Source organism: Theropithecus gelada, chromosome 12 (genome assembly GCF_003255815.1).
Source record: "Theropithecus gelada isolate Dixy chromosome 12, Tgel_1.0, whole genome shotgun sequence".
NCBI lineage: Eukaryota > Metazoa > Chordata > Mammalia > Primates > Cercopithecidae > Theropithecus > Theropithecus gelada.
This window is the reverse complement of record NC_037680.1, coordinates 11244035-11265120: the sequence shown is the minus strand read 5'-3', so window position 1 is coordinate 11265120 and position 21086 is coordinate 11244035. Positions and strand designations below refer to the sequence as shown.

At 38.2% G+C, this 21086-nt stretch overlaps 1 protein-coding gene across 3 annotated transcripts in view; it reads left to right on the top strand.

Moving 5' to 3' along the window:
- NCKAP5 (NCK associated protein 5) overlaps nucleotides 1-21086 on the top strand; it is an 835293-nt gene that overhangs the window by 372667 nt on the left and 441540 nt on the right. For all 3 annotated transcript variants that reach the window (XM_025404545.1, XM_025404546.1, XM_025404544.1), the window contains exon 4: nucleotides 3762-3895. In XM_025404545.1, coding sequence (XP_025260330.1) covers nucleotides 3762-3895 — 134 coding nt within the window. The remainder of the gene's footprint in view (nucleotides 1-3761; nucleotides 3896-21086) is intronic.

Genomic DNA, 21086 nt, shown 5'->3' with positions numbered 1-21086 from the left:
CCACATGTGGATGGTTATGGCTCTTAATGCACATGGTGGACTGAGGTCTATTTGAAATATGTGTGTTTTGATGCAGTTCAGCTGTGTGCAGTTGTCTGTGTTCCCCTAATTTTTCTCATGAATGAAATCAGGCAATCAGCAAACCTAAGATTTGTGTCATGCTCAAATTTTTTCATATCATATCAGTTGCGTTGGAACAAATTAGCACTTTTAAAAGACATGTTACAGCAGAACTGACAGTAGTAGGAGAAAAAAATGGAGACTTAGGGTCAGAAAAACTCAGTTCTAGCTCCAGAGCTGCCATTTCTAACCATGGAACCAGAGCAAGCTCCCTGCCTCTCTTTTTGGCCCCTACCCTTATCTTTAGATGGAGGTGATAATAACCAATATTGCTGAATTGTTCTGGAGACTGAATACAGTAATGAAGGTGGACACATTTTGTAAATTGTAGAATATTCTCCAGATTGAAGATATTTTTTGCAGAGTTTGCTCATTTCAGAGTTAGAGCAGCTAATGAATAACAGTTGAAAGTTAACCCACTCACAGCTTTTCTTCAGAAAAATAGGCAAACCTACCTTTTTACTAATAACAAAGCCCACCTCTGTAAAGGGAAAGAAGAGCCTGTGACTGGCAAGTTTTGTTGCACACGTGTGTAATGTCACGCTTAGACTCAGCCTTCGAGCTGTTGTTTGTGTTCCTGGTGCAGCGATTTAAGAGCTTTGGTAAGAGAAGCCAAAGAGAAAGGGAAGAGGTGACGAACATGGAGCATCTTTCTGGAAGAACATGGGAGGAATTGAAAGGTGGTGATTGAGGAGCTTTGAAAATCATCATGAGGCTCTCCTAGGCAGGTGTTTTAAAGCCATCCCAGCTCAGTGGCTCTACAGAAAGAGAGATGTTGCTCTAGAAATGTGATCCTATCAGATTTGTAGCCCAGATTTCCATGATGTTGTCCTCTACTTACTGCTCTTCAGTACCTAGTGGCGTTGTGTAAATAACACCAACTGCTCTCCATCTCTCGTTACCTTTCACACTTTCTGCTGTGAAAGATCCAGAGCAAATATTTGGGAGATAAATTAAAATTACTTTGGGGATAGAATCAATATAGGGAATACAGAAAAAAAAAATAGCCGATCTATGGATACTATATTTTTTTCTGTGTTTAGCCATGTTTTTAAATTTGGGTACAAAGCTTTTTCATTTTTAGTAGGTGTGGATTATTGTCAAGCTTTGATGGATTAATTGAAATACATCTCATTTGAAGGGAATATATTTTAGTAAACAGCTTTTGCTCTCATAGTCTCAATTCCTTAGAATTTTCTCTGTGTTACCAGGGTTTGTGTGTGTGTGTGTGTGTGTGTGTGTGATTTTTTTTCATGTTTGAAAAGGCATAAATAAATTGAAGAGAAAAGTTATTCGTGTGGAAAAGGTTCTCTCATGATCATGTTTTTGGGACTCTTTAATATGGCAGTGAGTGGATCTATGGAGCATTCTTTACTTTTGAAGGAAGGAGGGATGCTGTTTTCTCTGCAAAACTTCACTTTTTTTTTTGTTGTTTTGTTTTTGTTTTTGTTTTTTTTTTTTTGAGATGGAGTCTCACTCTGTCACCCAGACTGGAGTGCAGTGGTGCGATCTTGGCTCACTGCCACCTCCGCCTCCTGGGTTCAAGCAATTCACTGCCTCAGCCTCCCGAGTAGCTGGGATTATAGGCACCACCACCCCTGACTAATTTTTGTATTTTCAGTAGAGACGGGGTTTCACCATCTTGGCCAGGCTGTTCTTGAACTCCTGACCTTGTGATCCACCCGCCTCGGCCTCCCAAAGTACTGGGATTACAGGCATGAACTTCACATTCTTCATAGCATACTTTTTTGAACTATTTAGCATACTTTTGTTTTCTTGACCTGTTTCTGGAATCAAAGCACTATCTTCCAAATTCTGTAATATTGGTGACTTGTCTATGTTGCTTGTAGTCTAATCAGTCAATAAAAAGAGGAATGTCAATTGTATATATAACTGTAAAGAGTTTATTTTATTATAGTAAAATATATATCACATAAAATTTGCCATTTTGACCATTTTTGTAAAGAGTTAACTTTAATTAACCCATTTGCCTTCCACAACCACATTTTTCTTTCTTTCCAATGCTTCCAGAATGTCGTTGTCCAAAGTGACAGAATAAAGGTTTGATTTAATTTTGATTTTAGTTTTTCTGTTTTCAGTAAAAGTAACTCATTATGGGAGTTAAAAGTAGATCATCAAAAATTCAGGCCTGAGTAAGCAAAGGGCCAGCTTCAGAATCAATAAGCAAATATATTTGCAGCACTACCGCATATTAGGTACCATGCTAAAATGTAACATATATCTGCACATAAGGCATCTTGAACAAATATTTATCTAGGTGGAGAATTATGATAAATTCACATGAAAAATAATAGTAGAAAAAGTGAAGACCTAAAGGGTAGTAAAGATAGTAGGTACTGTTGGAATTCAGGGAAGGGAGGAAATGCAGTGATGAGGGATACGTTGTAGAGGACATGGCTTACAGCTGAGCCTGGAAGGAACCCTAGGCTTTCAATGGAGAGACCTAGGGAGCTTTTTACGCAGGAACAAAGGTACAGAGGCAGGGGATATGTAAGTATTTTTAGAGGATCAGGATTCATGTCTAGATTCTCATCTAATGTTTCTTTCATGATCCACAGAATGCCTTTTTTTCTCATGAGTTAGAGCTGGAGAAAATCTGTCGTTGCTGTCACTTCCTGTGAATATGCCACATGCGATAAATCATATTTAATCCGTAGTGCATGGTACACAGTCATAGTGTTTGGTTTATTTCAAAACAGAGGTCTCTGGTCTCTGTTTCTCTTCTTTCCTTTTAAGTATGCATGTCCCTCGTGATCAGACATTGCATCTATGGTTTTCACCATGGAGTATACATCCTGTGTACAAAATGCTCAGTTTAGTAACAGCAATAACAATAACAGCACGGCATGCTTTTTTAAAAAGGCAACAACAACAACAACAACAAAACAACTACAAAACAAAAAAGACATTAGTGTAGCTGACTCAGTGCTGTCAGGAGAATCTGAGCTGTGTGCTTTCTACCAGTTCCAGGGATGAGTTTGTGCTGAACCATCTATTCTGTGCCATCTAGTTCCTCTTTCAATCCCTGATACCCATTCGTGAGATGAGCCAGTTATCTAGGATTATAAAAACAGTGGGTGGCTTGGCCTAGTTTTATCTCTGAAGACCTAACTGGACAAAATGAAAAACAGTTCTTGAGCCTCACTCTTATCAGCTTCACGTTCTAATTACCTTGAAATTTTCAGTCCTTCTATAAAAACAGTAATGTTCTCTTTCAAGGATATACCAGAGATGGAAGAGATGAAATAATTCTGAACAGGTAATAATCTTACTAATTATTATCTGACTTACTGTGCATTCGACAGTATTTTTGGGTCACAGTTCTTCACAGCGTGCTCTCTGGGTTAGTGGAAATTATTCAAGTGTTAGAATTTAGTCATCTGGGACTCAAAATCTATTACCTTCTGGTTTATGTGACCTTGCACAAATTACTTAGGTATCTCTGATCATTGGTTTCTTTGTCTATAACAAGAGATTAAGAACAGGACCTACTTCGTGGGGTTGTTTGAAGGATGAAATTCATATATATATAAAGCTCAAGTTATCACTTGATAACCAGCTATTTCTTATTTTTGTCATAAACACTTTCCTAAAAGTCATTCCCTTTGTGCCTTTTATAGCATGAGAAGCTGATACATGAACTGGAAGAGGAGAGACACTTACGCCTTCAAAGCGAGAAGCGGTTGCAGGAGGTGACCCTAGAGTCTGAGCGCAACAGAATTCAGATGCGTGGCTTGCAGCAGCAGTTTTCCAGGTATTGTTCTTAACTGAGCAGATTGCTTCCTGAGGTGCATCTCTCTCTGCACCCGTAACACCTTGGATTGAATGTCCATTGTGTAAGCTTCTGTTGTGTTTGATGAGCAATTTACCAACCATTTAGACCTTCTGTTCTGACTAAAGCATCCTATCGCATCCAGACCAATTTTCTGAAACCATCCATTTGCACCTGACATGATCTTTATTGAGACTGGTTGTCTTTTCTTTCCTGATGGCTTCCCTAAGGGTCTTCAATTGAGTTGTGGTGACTTTGCAGCCAGTAGGCTTGTCCTTTAAAAGGCCAGCCAAGAGCATGAGATTTCACTGGTCGTCGCAATCCTATTTTAAGACAAAGAGAGGGTATATGAATCTAACAATTCAATAAGCTCTTCTTCTTTGCTTAGAGGAAACACTACGGAGTAAAAAAAAAAAAAAAAAAAAAAAAAATCAGTGAGTTCCTGTCCTTAAAAAGATATCACTTAGAACACTTGAATTTGGCCAGACTCAGTGGCTCACACCTGTAATTCCAGGACTTTGGAAGGCCGAGGTGGGCCGATCACTTGAGGTCAGGAGTTCAAGACCAGTCTGGCCAACATGGCAAAGCCCCATCTCTACTAAAAATACAAAAATTAGCCAGACGTGGTGGCAGGTGCCTGTAATCCCAGCAACTCGGGAGGCTGAGGCAGGAGAATCACTTGGACCCAGGCGGTGGAGTTTGCAGTGAGCCGAAATTGAGCCACTGCACTCCAGCCTAGGCAACAAAGCGAGATTCTGTTGCCAAAAAAAAAAAAAAAAGGGAGAGAGAGAGAGAGAGAGAGAGAGAAACAGATCACTAGAATTTGAAAGGAAGATTCTGAAAAAGTAGTTCCTAGATTTAATTCTAGCAGTTGGAATCTTTCAGTTTCCAATTATAGTTAATATGGGGGCAGTTGATGGTTCAAAATATTATGTTAAAGTCCCTTCAATTCCATGGGAGAAATCCCCCAGAAAATTGTGCATTTACAGCCCTGGGACCAGATATCGGCACCTTGTGAAGGACAATCTGCATTCATTTCTATACTTCACCATTTATAAAATCAGGAAAATAATTTGTTTTACTTTTCTCTCCTGAGATTATCCCAGGCAGTATCCATGTTTGAGAAGTTGCCCTAAAATCCTTATGAACAAACTGTGTGGGTCTTGTCTTTAACTTTTCACTGGGATTTGGAGAACACTGTGACCAGTGATAGATAAGATAGCTTTGTCATTATGAAGTTTTTATAATGACAGCTTAATTTTTAGATGTGTTGCAGGGAGAGAACAAACACAGTTGAGCCTCCAGATAATTTACCTCATTATGGCCAATACCATATATGTGCTTCAACTTTGGTGTAGGGGTTCATGGAGGAACAGGACAAGAAGGATGGATGACTCCTGTGTGGTCAGCATTATAATTTAACACCCTGTTCAACACCTGAAGCCCATGATAATACACAGGTGCTGTAGAAATGCACCACTCAATACTTTAGTAAATGCATGTCCCCACCCCTCATAGGCTATTACTTATATCACCTTATGCTCGATTTTTCATTCAGTTTGATGGCAACTCTCCCTTTGTGTCTCCTAACCAACTTAAAATAATAGATCCACCCCTCCAAAGTGAATTTAAAATAAGCACTGCTTGGTAATATTGGTTGTTTTAATGGCACAGGATAGGAGGAGGCAGATCTTGCTCTCCTTGCACTGTCTAATTGAGATGTCTCTATATTCAAGCTATTGATTTAGGTGGCAGGAGACACATGGCGTAGTAAATTATATTCATGTGCTGCCGGGTCATCTGCTGTAAATCAGATGCCAATCCCATACAGATTTCAGTTACGCAAGAGTCAAGACTACATCCTGGGCTGAAAGAGAAGATAATTATGTGTACAATAAATAGTGGCTGGTTTTTACATACTTCTTTTGTGAGGGATTTTTATCCTATTATAATTAGTTTTCTCGTGTAAAGTGTCACTGAAACTGAAAAGTTCAAGTCCGGAGAACTAATGTAAATCAGTAAAAGACATGGAGGGGAAAAGCATGTGTAACAGATAATTACACAATAATTTGAGCAGACCCACTGAACCATTTCTGATGGCCTTTCACAGTTTAAACTTTGGTTTTTAAGGTATTTCTAGTTATGTTTAAATAATCTTAGTAAGTCTTTGAAAAATTCTCAATATTATAGAATAAGCCTTTATTGCATCACCCTTGGACGGGGTTAGCATCCAATATGGTCATCTAAATAATTTACATAATATAAATGATTCTATTGAATTAGAAACTTTTATATTCATAATTTTCTTCTTTTTTTCTCTTGGGTCGATGAGTTCATTTTGTGCATGATGATATCTGGGATGTGGAGTTACTTTTGAACATTGTTCATGGGCTGAGGTTACTTTTAAAAACTAAGCTAATAACCACTTTCTCAAAGAATGTGGTATGGTTTACAATAAAAGGTAGATTTACAATAGGGCTGATAAAATAAAAACAAAATAAAGGTCATGAAAGGAGAACGTGACAAGTTATCACCTTCACATAGCCCAAGAAGTTTTCTGAGTATGAGCATGTAATTTAGCTCTAAGATTCCTGGCAGACAAAATCAAAAGGAAAAAAAAAAAAAAAGGAATATTTAATTATTATCTCATGGCCAAAGGCTACTACTCCTTAGAGAGGAATATTATCTCTGTTAATCAATTCGTAATAGAATGTATCACATAGAACACTTCGTAGAAGACACTGAAGGATACAGTAGACATGGCCCAAAATGGTGCAAATTAGGATTAATTCTTGCAAGGGCTACTGCTTTCACTGTGTCACTTATATCTGGAAAGTTAAGCTGTTTTTCAAGGTCCTAATATATGGAATAAAAATGCTGAGTCATGTCTAAGAGATCACAAGTAAAATAAGAACTACTCCGGTACTCTGATGTTTAAAGTTCTCAAGTCAACCATTATACCTCAGTTTCACAGGAACCTCCTGATATATACATGTGCCTTTCTAATACTATGAATGTGGGAAACAGAGGCATAAGATGCTGAGGCCTGGCCTGGGCTGGGTGACATGTTTTCTTGCTATGTTTGATGACCTTGTAGGCATGGGAGCCTCTAAACAGTAGTTAGGGGATTCCAAGTCTCAGCTTCAGTAACAAGGTGAGTCAATGGAGGGAGGAGCGGGTAATGAAGTTCGATGCTGGGACCGTTAGGTACACATGGGAAGCAGAGTTCAGGTGTCAGGATGAGTGATTCAGGAGAGGTAGTCCAAGGCTTAATTTTATGCAGTTTCAGCTATGTGATGAATCTGACGGCTTGAAGGCACCAGGCAAGCCTGAACATTTGTGATTGTCTCTATTAATGAGGAATGGGATCACTGAGGTGATAAAAATCTATACAAATGCTTGAATGAGTAGTTCCTTTTTATATCACCACCAAACCTTCAGCCACAGTCCCTTCTTCCCTCTTGACCTCTGATTAGGCTATAATGATCAGAAATGGCCCAAAGTTTAGGCAATAAAAAAAAATTGGGTATGCCGCCAGAGGTTACCTAATCAGCTCTAAGCTCATAAATCAGAAATTGCCTACATTGAGGGTGATTCAGACAGGCATAACAAACTTGGTTCGGACCATTTACATTCTTTAATGTAAATATGGAGGAAAAAAGATACTTGCATTAAGCCTTCTTCACAGTTGAGAGAGCACTTCAATAAGGTGGTAGTTAGAAGTAGGTGGTGATATCTTAGGGCTGCCGCTTTATCTTATTATTTGGTGACATACATCAAAAGTGCTCCAGATGTGAAAGTGGTTGTTTCACCCATTGTCTGTGTGGCTGGGCATATTTTATGAGGGATTAGATTTGTAACTGTCTAAAATTCCAAATTCTCCCCACTCTCCCCACTCCTCTATCTGCTTGTTTGAATTGTGCCAAGGTGAATGCTGTAGATGAGACTGTGGAACTGTCTTGCCTTGTATGTAAAGACAATCACTGTTTGGACCCCTGGATTTATTATCCCTGTTGAGGTAATGAAGTGTTTGTGTATCAGTTAGATTCACGTGGAGGAGCACTTTCAGGAATATTGTCTCCAAGCTAGGTGGGGGATGTTGAGTTGAAGTAACAGTGATTTACCAAAAAAAAAAAAAAAAAAAAAAAAAGTAGAGTAATAGGATCACTTAGGTGATAAAATGAGGAGATAAGCAACTCCACAGAGTACTGATTTCGTATATGTAATTGTGCATACCATGCATGATTTGCATAGGTGTCTCTGTTGGTCCCTTTGGAAATAATCTAATCAACTTGTAGATGATGATGATGATGATTATTGAGACAGGGTCTGGCTCAGGTTCCCCAGGCTGGAGTGTGGTGCAGTCTCAGCCTACTGCAACCTACCTACAGGTGCATGTCACCACGCCTGGCTAATTTTTGTAATTGTGGTAGACAAAGTTTTACCATGTTGCCCAGCCTGGTGTCAAACTTCTGGGTTCAAGTGATCCTCACACCTCAGCCTCCCGAAGTGCTGGTGAGCCACCATGCCAGGCCCAATTTGTAGATTATTAATGAAAGCTGCTGTTTTCAACAGGAAACAAACACTTTTATTGTGTGCCTAGTAACACCGTATGGGCCCACAAAAAAGTAGAATTCAGATAGAGAAGTCTGATGTACATATATGAGCATAACAACATATTTATAGCTTAGCTGTAAATAAAGAGGACTTCTGTCCAGATTCAGAACAGCCAGACTTCATACTTGCTAATGGTTTATTACGCTGAGGCATGGATAGTCAGATGAAATTAATAATTGCCTAGTGACAACAATAATAATACACATTTTTATTGTGTCACAGCTCTGTACTGTAGCATGTTGGAAATTTAAATTAAAATTGATCTGGCAGATTTAGCACCTGGCAGACATAATTTGTAAATGTTCTTAGCAAACCATATTACAACCCAAGTATCAGGAATCAAGATACTTGATTTCAGGCCTCTTCAGCCTTGAAATGTTCCGTGTGTGTTTACACCAGTCATTGTACATCTAAATCAGGGGGAATCATTAAGGTTTGCCACTCATATTTGACCAGGATAGTTAAAAATCACCCACATGGAGCTCAAGCTTTCACTCCCTACCTTGAGGATTTCTCTGCACCTGTTCTGACCTTCTCCCCTGGCACCGTCATCCACTGCCTTGAAGCTATTTCTTTGCTTACTGTAATGGGGATTCTCCTATCACAGTTGATTGCTGTGCTTAAGTGCAGTCTGCTGCATGCTGAACTTCAAGGAGTCATAAATGGAGATGGTTTTACCGCTTAACTCGTTCACTGGTTGCTGTTCACATTATCGGCTCTCAGAGACTTTATGGAATCCTAGGGTTCATTTTCTGCTGCCCATTTGGAAGCGGTAGGCACCTGGCATAGAAGTGTGTGTTGAAGAGGATAATATGCCCTTAAATGTTCTACCCACGTACTCCCTTCTGCTTCTGTATCTGTCTGGTACATTAAAAGAACATTTTCTCTGCATCTTTAGAAGGAGGAAAACGTAACAAGATGAGTAAAGCTGTCAATTGACCTTTGGACAAGCATCAGCACAGAGCTCTTCCTCTCCTCTTCCGCACTTGTTCCCATGTCTGACTGTTCGTCAACTTTAACCTGTCTCAGAGGCCGGCTCTCCTGAGTGCCTCGTTCCTCCTGATGGATACAGAGGGCAATTTTCTTTCGAATTGGAATTGCTACTTCCACATCATCAACAGTATTTCTGCCTGAGACTTCGTACAAATTGGGGCCTCTCATCTGTTGCTCTGTGTAAATCTACTGGAAGTTGAAGATGGCAAAGCAACATTGGTTGAAGGATAAATTTTCTTCCAATTACAACAGATGGAAGAAAAGATTTTAAATGGCATCTTTTAAAATGCCTGGATAACATAATATGGATCATATTTTGATGTCAGAAGTTTATATCTTAGCGATCTAGCATGTAAGGTCTCCCTTAAGCAAAGCAAGGGAAATCCAAAACCAATTATGTAGCAAACTGGAAAGAAAGGCTGTTTTTGGCTCCCTGGGCAAATACTAACTTACTGAAAGCTGAACATTACTATATTCTTTTGTATTTCTCTTTCTGCCTAATAAATGATGAGATGGTCATATGTTTCTTCTTAAATTTTTTAAAGAGCTTTATGTTTTTGAGTAGACAGCATGAAAGTTATGTTGCCTATTATTCATCCCTGTAGAGAAAACAGTATTAACACAGAGTATAGTTTCAATTTCATTGCAAAGAGCACTATCTTCATTAATGGGTTGTCCGGGACCTGGTGTCAGTGTACCTCTAAGTAGCTTAATAACTCTGGTTAAGTAATTTGACCCTTTTGGGTCTCAATTTGCTCATCTGTAAAATGAGTAAATTCAATTACATTATAGTTTTATAAATGCTTTTTATGCCTTTTAAAAGGCCCTGCATTAGAAATGACATGCACTTACTTATTGGGTGAAATAATAATTTCACGTTTGTAACCAGGCCTTCCTGAAGTTTCTAACAGTGAGTTTTATGTTGAGGTCTTGGAGGAGACTGTCTTATTGTCCATGCAGTAATCACAGGGAGGCTCTGTGGGACCGGGTTTTGGCCACGTCTATTTTGGTTACTTGACTCTGGAGAAGTTGAAATTAGAAAACTGCCGAGCCTAGATGAGAAATTTCTGTCAGGGACAGCCAAAATTAAATACTGGGGAACCTGACTGGCAAAAGAAACTTGAGATACTCTGCAGTGAACATATAACCAAGACTGCCCTTGGCTCTGATGTTGTCCACTTCAGGATTTATTTGAACTGGTTTGGTAAAAAGTCTAAACAGAGAGAACTTTATGACAACCAGAATTGTTTCCACTTTTTAACAGTTTCTCGGAAGAAATAGCCATCAATAAAAATACCAGTGATTTAGTCTCTCCTCTAAATGTGTTTTAATAACATATTATAACTTCTAATATATTACTGTCCCTGCTCCAACACACTTTTTCCTTTAAGAAAATGTGTGAGATATAGAATAATGTTTTAAACTTGAAAACTGAATTGATTGCTACTTTCAATAATAAATGTTTTATTTTTTGGTGCAGTTTATAGAAAATCCACTTTTCTTACGTTTACAGTTTAGATAAGTTTGGACAAGCATTGACCCTCGTGTAACCACCACCACAATTAAAATACAGAATATTTTCATGTCCTGGACCAGTTCTCTCCCTCCCTCTGTGTTCTCATTTCCCTCACAAGCCCCTGGTAACTACTCGTCTTATTTCTCTCTCTGTAGTTTTGCCTTTTCCAGAAAGGCTCATAAACGATGAAGTCATAAAGTATGGAACTTTTTGGTCTGGTTTCTTTTACTTTGTGTGATTCTTTTGAGATGTGTCCATGTTTTTGCAAAAATCAGTAGTTCATTTTTTTATTCGTGAATAGTATTCTGTTATGTAGATATACTACTATTTGTTTATTCATTCACCTGTTGATAGACATTTGGATTCTCTCCCGTTTTGAGTGAATGTGATTAAAGTTGCTATCAACATTCATGTCCAGGCCTTAGAGCGTTTACCTCTTGGGCAGATAACTAGGGTGGGACCACAGAGCCATATAGTAAGCATTTGTTTAATTCCATAAGAAACTGCCAAACTCTTTTTCCAAATTATCTGTGCCTTTTTGCATTTCTACTAGCAATGTAGCAATGTATAGGAGTTCTAGTTGTTTCATATCCATACATGCTTCTTCAAAAATAAAACAGACACAGGAAGTCACACAAAATAAATGTCTGGCTTAAGGAATAATTCTAAGGTGAACGGCTTTGTAACCAACGCCATTGGTCAAGAAAGGAGTCAAGAAAGGAGACTCTACCAGCCTCCCAGAATCCCATCTGGGTGCCTCTTCTCAGCCTCAACCTTTATCTTTTTCCAATAAGCTATTAGTCGGACTTTATAGCAATAACCTTCCTGTGTTTTTCGTAGTTTCATAATTTAATGTGCATCCCCAGACCCTTCAGTTTAGTCTTGTGCATCTGTTAAAAAAACAACTGGATATGTCTTTTAAGTTTTTTTGAACCTACAGGTTACTGTCCATCCCTTCCTTTTCTTTCGTATTTTATGCATTAAAGACCTAGAATATTTGACCTGTAGAGTTTCCCACAGTCAAAATTTTGTTGATTACCGTACTTGGGATTGGGCATCATGTTCTTCTGGCATTGGTATTTTCTGCAAATTGGCAGCTATTTTCATACATTGCTCCTAATAATGATCTAAATAAAGAGTTAAAGGTTGCTGCCTATCCAAGGGACAGATATTGTTTGTGCTCCTGTTCTTCTCTTATACTACCACCCATAACCTTTGCCATCATAAACATTAAATAAATATCTGTTGATTGAAGAATGAATGAATGAATATCTTCAGTAAAGTAGAAAGATGCAGCCAGAGTTCTACTAGACTTAGGTTAAGCATATAGAAGAATTTTACAGATAGTGTGTTTATGACAGAAATTTGCTTCCAAGGGAGGTTGTAGAATGGCCATTTCTGGGGATCGTTAACATTTTGATAATACTCATCATTCTTAGAGTTATAAACTGTGATGGCCTGGGAGGATGAAGACCTGATTTCTCATCTCTGGGCTTCTGTGATGGAGTGCTCACCTATAAAAGATAAGTTGCCTGTTTCAGAATACTCTTTGCAGAATTCTTTCTGCAGGGCACTAAATGGAATTTGGTGCATTGACACTTTACTTCCCATAGGCTAAAGTTTACTCTCCGAGAGTGTTTTATGGCTCTCAGATAACATTTATACCAGTCTCTCTAAGGTTTGCATATGGGGCAGAGGCAGAGGCAGCAGTCCCAGTAGTATAGATTATTGTTCTGATTACCTTTTTGGTCCATAGGCAGTGCATTTAATGAACACTGTTCCTGCATAGTGTAAGTCTAAGTGCTAACTGTAAACAGTTGGAACCGTTCTTTGGAATCCTTTATTTAATTTGTGAGAAATAATTCTGTTAAGATGGTCCTTGTTTATAAATGTCTACATCTGTTGCTAACAAACAGCTTCAAGCTTTTAAGAATGTTTCCTGAGAATAAAGCAGAGAGTTAGCTATGCTGAAGCTATGGGATTCTGACAAAATAAATGTGTTGTAGTTTTCATTAAACTGTGTTTCAGAATTCTTTGCACACTTCTCCTGTCCAAAGGTTTTCACCTGTCATTTACGGTAATAACAACTGACAGCATGCATTTTCTCAAGACAGAAATATACATTTCTTTTTCCTTGCTTATTTTCTGTAACCGCTTTAAGCAGTTGTGTTTTACAATAAGCATTTTAATTAATATTGATATCCCCATGGTTACAGAAATGACAGTACTTTTTACTTTTATTTTTTATTATTTCCAAAAGCATTCCCTACATTATTTCATTCATTTCTCATTATAACCTTACATATGATAGGGAGAGCATATTATATGATATTGAATCAAATATATTAATAATAATAAATATTATATTGAAGCTTAAAAAATGAAGTAACTTGCTTATGATCACATGGCTATGTGAACCCCAACCCGGAACCCAGGGCTTCTGACTTCTGGTCACACACTCTTTCTGCTCCCTCATTTATTCGTTTTGTAGTTTATAATCTTTAATGGAAAGTGGAGCTTTTAAAAATGTATTGATAATAGATGTACATAATTTTGGAGTACAAGTGATATGTTAATACATTCATATAATTTGAAAATATGAAATCAGTGGTATTGTGATTTCCACCACCTTAAATATTTATCTTTTGCTGGAAACATTCACGTTATTCTCTTCTAGCTATTTTGAAATATATAATAGATTGTTTTAAGCTATATTTACCCTACTGATCTAAGCAATTGTATTTCATGCAGAATTCAGCCTTGCTCATAGATTTACGTGCTGTGCCACTTACAGTATTTCTTAAACTTAATTATTATCACCCTGCTGAGATCGCACCTAAGAGACTCTTGGGTCAGAGGGATAGATACAATTATATCAAATTAAAAGGAAAACTGGGCCAGGCGTGGTGGCTCACGCCTGTAATCCCAGCACTTTGGGAGGCCAAGGTGGGTGGATCACCTGAGGTCAGGAGTTTGAGACCAGCCTGATGAACATGGTGAAACCCCATCTCTACTAAAAACCACAAAAATTAGCTGGCATAGTGGCAGTCACCTGTAATTCCAGCTACTTAGGAGGCTGAGGCAGGAGAAGAATCACTTGAACCCAGGAGGCGGAGGTTGTAGTGAGCTGAGATTGCACCATTGCACTCCAGCCTGGGCAACAGAGTGAGACTCCGTCTCAAAAACAAACAAACACACAAACTGGTTAACCATGATTTTTCTGTTTCAAAGTTTATAAGGAAGGTTGAATGTTTATGTCTTTAGTGCCTCTTTTATGGTCTCTGCTTGCTTAGTATATTTTCCCGTTTCATTTTCAAACCACTTGTGCTGATGATTGAGTCAGTGTTTCCAAATACACAGACTACCGTCAAGTTACAATTGCACTTATGACATGGACTGCGTAGCCATTGAATTTAACTAAGATGGCCCCAATTTTCCCTTTGCTGTTGGCTTGGACAATATGTTTTTAGCTAACACAATCCAGCTCCAAATTCACCATCTCCCTGATGCCTTATATAATATTCTACTTTACTCACTTGATTACAGACTTTTATCACATAATTTTTTTTTCTTGCTAGCATTTTGCACCTGCATATTATGTCTTCCCTTTATAAAATGTAAGCTGCTTATGATTTTAGCCTGGCACATAGTATGTGCGCAACAAATGGTGAAGTAAATGAATAAAGTGTTATTTCTGATGGACCATGCTGCTGTTTGAATCTACCATTTAATTACCCTCACTGTGGATGGTATTTGGCCAACCTGGTCCATCATATTGAGATTTTTAAAAATCTAATTTATATTATCTCTATTGAATTTTAACATAAAATTTCCATTTGGATAACATTGTATAAAGAATAATTTTTTTGGCAGATACTACTACACCTAAAGTATGATAATTTTTTAAAAATTGGTTTGGTTCTATGCTAAGCAAGGAGTGGAGACGCAGAAATAAGCAAGCCATATCCCCTGTCCCCAAGGATCTCAGGATATAAAAAGAGTTACATGTGAAAACAACTAAGGTTAGGATCAAATATTTGCTATAAGACAGGGAGAAAAAAATGATAGATGAAAAGCTCTGCCAGCCAGAAATGGATTCATTTGAGATGAGTATTGAAGCATGTACAGATGAAGAGGGTTTAATAGAGAACTGAAGGAAGGGCATTTTAGGTTCAGAGAACAGAATACAAAGACAGACCTGATGGTATGGGTACTCACAATGCGTGTTGCCGGAGCTCAGTTCCTTGAAGGCCCTTATCTCAGCAAACTCAGCTTGGAATCTGCCGGCATCATTCCCTTACATCTTGGGTAGTGGAAGAATGCCTAGCCTACCTTTGCAGTGTGATTATTATGAATATCTCAATCACGAAGTCAGTCTTACTTTGAACACTTTTCCTGAAGCCCAGCGGTCACCTTTGATGTCAGAAACACTTTAAGAATTGATGTCTGTTCCCTCAGCAATTCACATTATTGTCAAGAGAGTCCCCAGTGAAGTAGTAATATATTTAGTGTACTTCCAATATGCATGACACATAGAACACTTACAAGTCTATTGCCTTTTCAGAAACAATCACCAAAGCACATGATATGTTATCAGGAAATATCCTACAGGTCTAATAGATTGGAATGACTATGCGATTCTGCAGACCCAGACTTTCTAGGCAGCCTCTCTTGAGTAAAGAATTGAGTAGTGGGGTATTAAGGCTGTAGTTACCGCCTCAGTGCACCCAAAGCCCAGTTCAGGAAAGGCCGGGACCTTAGAGATTACACTGACAGTGAGAACATCTATCATTTAATAAAATCTGGGGAGGCGAAGGACAGTCTCAGTGCATGAGGAAAGAACTCTTAGATGTGAAAAGCAGCAACTTGAAAGTAACATGAGTTACATGAGATTCAAACAGTTATCTCATTTATTTTTTATTAACACTTAAGGAGAATTACCAAGTGCCAGTACTATTTTAGGTATCAGGGTTATAACAGTGAAATGAAACAAACAAGCATCCCTTCCTTTTAGACGAACTATATTACATGTAATTTAATTCTTTATAAGAGTCCTCCATGGAAGATATTTTTAGCATGTCTCCTTTACACACGAGGAAACTGAGGCTCCCATGAGTTAAATAACTTGCCCATCTTCATACTGCTTGGATGTATTGTAGCTGGTGTTTGAACTCAGATACCCTAAGTCTTAACCATTATTCATACTTTTGCCTACAAAAGAACAAGTGAGCTAATATTATTGAGTATTGGGCTTGTACCAGTTACGTTTCTGCATGCTTTGAACACATAATCTCATTGCTTATAGTCCAGTGAGCAACTATTAGCATCCATATTTGATAAATAAAAAAAGTAAAGCCCAGAAAGATTAAAGAATTTGCAAAGGTCACACAGCCACTAATGGCTGAATCAGGATTTAAGTCAGGTCTGTTTGTCCCTTAAGGATTCTCCTCCTGTAGTACATTACAATAATTAATACATGTTAAGCTTCTCAAAAATTTAGTGTTTGCATCAATGCAATATTTATGTTTGGAGCAAGTATATAGTTTTAGATACATACCATTTTACTAAAGTTTTTTCTTCCAGTGTCTTCGAGAATATATCAGTGTATTTATTAATTGCTTGAGGTATGTTCTGCATGACTGACAAATTTTTCTTATTTTTGCAGTAAGTTACAAAAAATTGTGTTAGACATATATCTTTAAGTTCATTCATTCTAAAACGTATAAAACTTCATAATAATTAAGTTCAAATATCAATATGCCCTTTTCTGGAATTACTTGATTAATGAACCCTTAACAATTGCAGAAACTGATCTTCAGTTAATTTGAAGTGAATGGTAGATGTAAATATGGTGATTTAGAGAGTTCAACATCCTTTCTATGGTATTACTTTAAAAAAATATTTACCTAGAGTTCCTCATTTTCAATATTTCAATCTTGTTTTCATATAAAACAAAATGATCAATCGCCAGAAAAAGGAAATCACCAATCTCTATACCAGGTTGAGAAGGGTGTGTTTGTGTGTAAACACTATATATATATACGCACACACACATACATACACACACACACATATATATACTTCAGTTTACCTCCAAATAAATGGAATTTATACACGTGTGTATGTCCACACACATGTAAACAAACATATAGAAAGAGATGTATTTGGAAGAAGGATGTACGACTTAAGAAGTTGTTAACTTTAAATAGAAGGAGAAAAGAGGGGATGGGACAAGAATAGAAGCTAAATTTCTCTCATAAACCTTGTTTTGAGGATTTGACTTTATAAATACATACATATTTAATAAAATTGTAACATAACATCTGATTTTAAAATTTCCCCAAATTGAAAGCAAAACCAGTAAATCTAACTGCAATTATAGTTGATGGCAAATCTACAGAGTGAACAATCATTTGAAGTGACTTGAAGGCAGATGCTTGTACATTTGTAATGGGATCTATATTCATGACAAAAAGAAATCCACAAAATATCTTTGCTTTTAGTGGTCATATTTTTAGAGGTAGTGTTGTTATTGTCATAGCAGTCAGAGGCTGTTGTTAAAATGTCCAGGATCCAATTTGAAAAGTCTTCCACCAATCAAGAGCAGCTCAATTCATGCATCAGTAAGAATACTAACTGCAGTGTATTAAAGCATGTCAGCTTTTGTTTAAATCCTTTCACTTATAATGATACAAAACAACCCCAAGAGGATTCTAGGAAACCAACTTTTTATTTTCAAAATTGATAAGCAAAGAGAAAGAAGCATGGTGTCTTTAAGAATTGTAACTAAATCATCCTCAGTGGAGGGAAGTTTCCCTTTGTAAGATATTTTAACTAATAAATGGAGAAAGAAGAATATAATTAGAAGCTATTTTGCAATTTTTAATGAAATAGTGCATCAGAAATAGTGCTAACATACCAGAGAGAGACATTGATACATCTTGTGTCTCTTGATGGAAATACCCAAAGCTATCTATGAAGCAACCTTGCCAAAAAATGAACTTTGAATCTCATCAAGCCTGTAGATATAATAAACAATTTACAGGAAACATTATGAGCCTAGGTTCTGCAAAATCCAAACTATGGGAAATTCTATGGAACAAATGACCTGTTTTTTTCAACAAATATAGTACAAGGAAGAAAAAGAGAGGCGGGGAGAAAACCGATAGATCAAAAATAGTGTCGCGAGACCTTGGGTGGACCTTATTTGGATTCTGATTTGAAAAGACTGCAAAAAAGAAAACAAATGAGACAATCTGAAGATATGGTTGGAAGGTTTGTCTACTCACTGAATTGATATAGTTCATGTTTTTAGGTGTGATATCATATGGCTGAAAATATGTGATTGTGTGATGCAATTTAAATAATTTGGAGGGAGGATCAGGGGTTAATGTTGAAACTCAATTGGCTTTGAGTTGGTTATAATCGAACATGTCAGCATTTCTTATATGAACCTTTACTTTTGCAGATGTTTGTAATGTTTTATGAAAATGAAAGAAGAGAATACCTCTGAGACATGCTGCTTTCTTGTAGATTATTAGTTGGAATCTTAGTTTTCCTAAGAAATTAACAGAACTTAATACATTTACTCTTATTTGCAAGTCTATAATTTTCTAAACCTAACTCTGATGCGGCCCTACCCCTAATATTTACAAGGCCTAGAACAAGAGTATATAAATGGCAGCCCATATTCTATGGATCTAAATATGTACAAGTTATAAACCAAGTCAGCAAAATAAAATGCCAAGTAAAATGTGTTCTCCTTGATGAATGCATCTTTGTCACGACCTGGAAGGCCGAATCAAGCATGGGATTCTCCTTGTCCTTGGAGTTCCATTTTGGCCCATGTTGGTACAGGGGCAGCCGGTTCCTAACATCCAGGTTGCAGCCCAGTGGTTTGGTTGACTCCCTTTCTTCTCTCACCTCCAGCTTCATGTTCCCATTACCACCAGGGACCTGGGGTGCACATGTGTGTACACCCTAGTTGTCATGTCTATCCTCTGTCCACATCCCACGCATGCTGCCAGCATTTGGCTACTTTTTGGGTCTTGAGTGCACACACAGCCCCAGCAGGTCCTGGAAGCAGGCTCAGGCCCATTTGGAAAGAAATTCCTGGTTCAGCATACCCTGAACATCAAGAGACAGAGGGGAGGCACAGACTCTGCACAGGCATAACCCCATGATGCAGGGAAACCCACACATGGTGGAAGAGGATGGCTAGAGGAGGCTCAGAGTGAGGCCCTCTGAAGCTGAGAGCCTGGAGCTAGGCATTTTGCGCCTGAGTATAAGAGAGACGGTACTGTTAGGTGAAATTTTCCAATTCTTACAAGAAACCCCTCCCTAATCGTGTTCACATGGTTTGACATTTTAAAATGCTTTTGACATTTGGCTTTTGCAAATATTAGTAACAGTTTAGCTGATAGAAATATAAATTGAATGTTAGTTGTATAAAAATTTTATGCTCTCAAAATATAATTAGCAACTTCAAAAGATTTAGCTGCCCATCTGTTTTGTAGAAATAACACCAGCTTAAAACATTCAGGAAAAACAAACAAACAAACAAACAAAAACACTCCAATTGTGTAAACTATCCTTAGGGGAAGAAAGGATTCCTCTTTGAGTACCACCCAAGGTAGAGTCACTGGCCAAACACCTGGGCTCTATAACACAAATGCAACAGTGAGCAGCCGGAGCGTCTGTTTTGTCAAGTTGACAGAAAACTTCCCTAGAACACAAAGTTTCATCCCATGGAGCAGCTGGAAGCAGAATTCAGCAAGGAGAACTGCCCCGGCTGCCCTGTGGCCTGTTATCCGGGGACACGTTTCATCGTATCCATTTGCTGAAAGTGTAAGGCCAGCAGAAGACTTCATGCACACATCTGGCCCTGGGTCATCTCTGATAGAAATAAGACAGTCAGCTGTGGGACAGTCTGCTCCACCACAGTGACCTTGGGCCCAATTTAGTGGCATTTGGACATTTGTAGGAGGCAAATTACAGAGTATTTCTGACAATAATTGTATATTAAACCAAATGGCTGCTCCTCGTCTGTCTACGTAAAGGCTTGGAAAGGTTTCCAATACTTCTGAGTCTTACTGCAGATGGCATTGCCATTCTTGTGAATGATAGTTGATGGTTTCAGCTGCAAGTTAACATTAGAAGTGCAGCTCCTAATTATACTGTTAACAGATATTTATAGTGGTTTTTGTTATGTTCCAGACACATTGGAGGGTGTGTGTGATTGCAGGCATGTGTATTGTGTGTAGTCCTTGTAGTTAACCAGTGAATAGCATACTTTTTGTTTTGTTTTGTGTTTTTGAGACGGAGTCTCACTCTGTCGCCCAGGCTGGAGTGCAGTGACGCAGTCTCGGCTCACTGCAAGCTCCGCCTCCTGGGTTCACACCATTCTCCCGCCTCAGCCTCCCGAGTAGCTGGGACTGCAGGCACGTGCCGCCACGTCCGGCTAATTTTTTGTATTTTTAGTAGAGACGAAGTTTCACCATGTTAACCAGGATGGTCTCGATCTCCTGACCTCGTGATCTGCCTTTCTCGGCCTCCCAAAGTGCTGGGGTTACAGGCGTGAGCCACCGCACCCAGCCTAGCATACCTTTTTAAAAGATGAATAAACTGTGACTCAGAGGGCTAAGGTCATAAGACCAGTAAGAAACGTCTGATGTACATTTTTCCAATTGCAAAGTTTCATGTTTTTTCTATATGTTGCACTGCCCTTGGTCTTTACATTTTCTTCTGTGGAGAATTTTGCATTTCTGTCTCCCAGCTGGATTTCTGTTTCAGTGACCTCTCATGTGTTCCTTTAATTTACGTGGAATCTTAGTATCTATTGGCAGGGGCTGTGGGATGGGGGAGATTATATGACTCGTCCTGTGCTATGTCCCTTTCTTCCTAGAGTGAAAGTGTCACGTGATTTTTCCACTAATTTATCTTCTACTCTGTGGTCACTCTTTTGTCCTTTTCACTTAGGCAATCTGTAAGCCAGATGTTTCATCATAGCCCAGTATGAATGAGGCTCTTGAATGAAACTGGAAATGA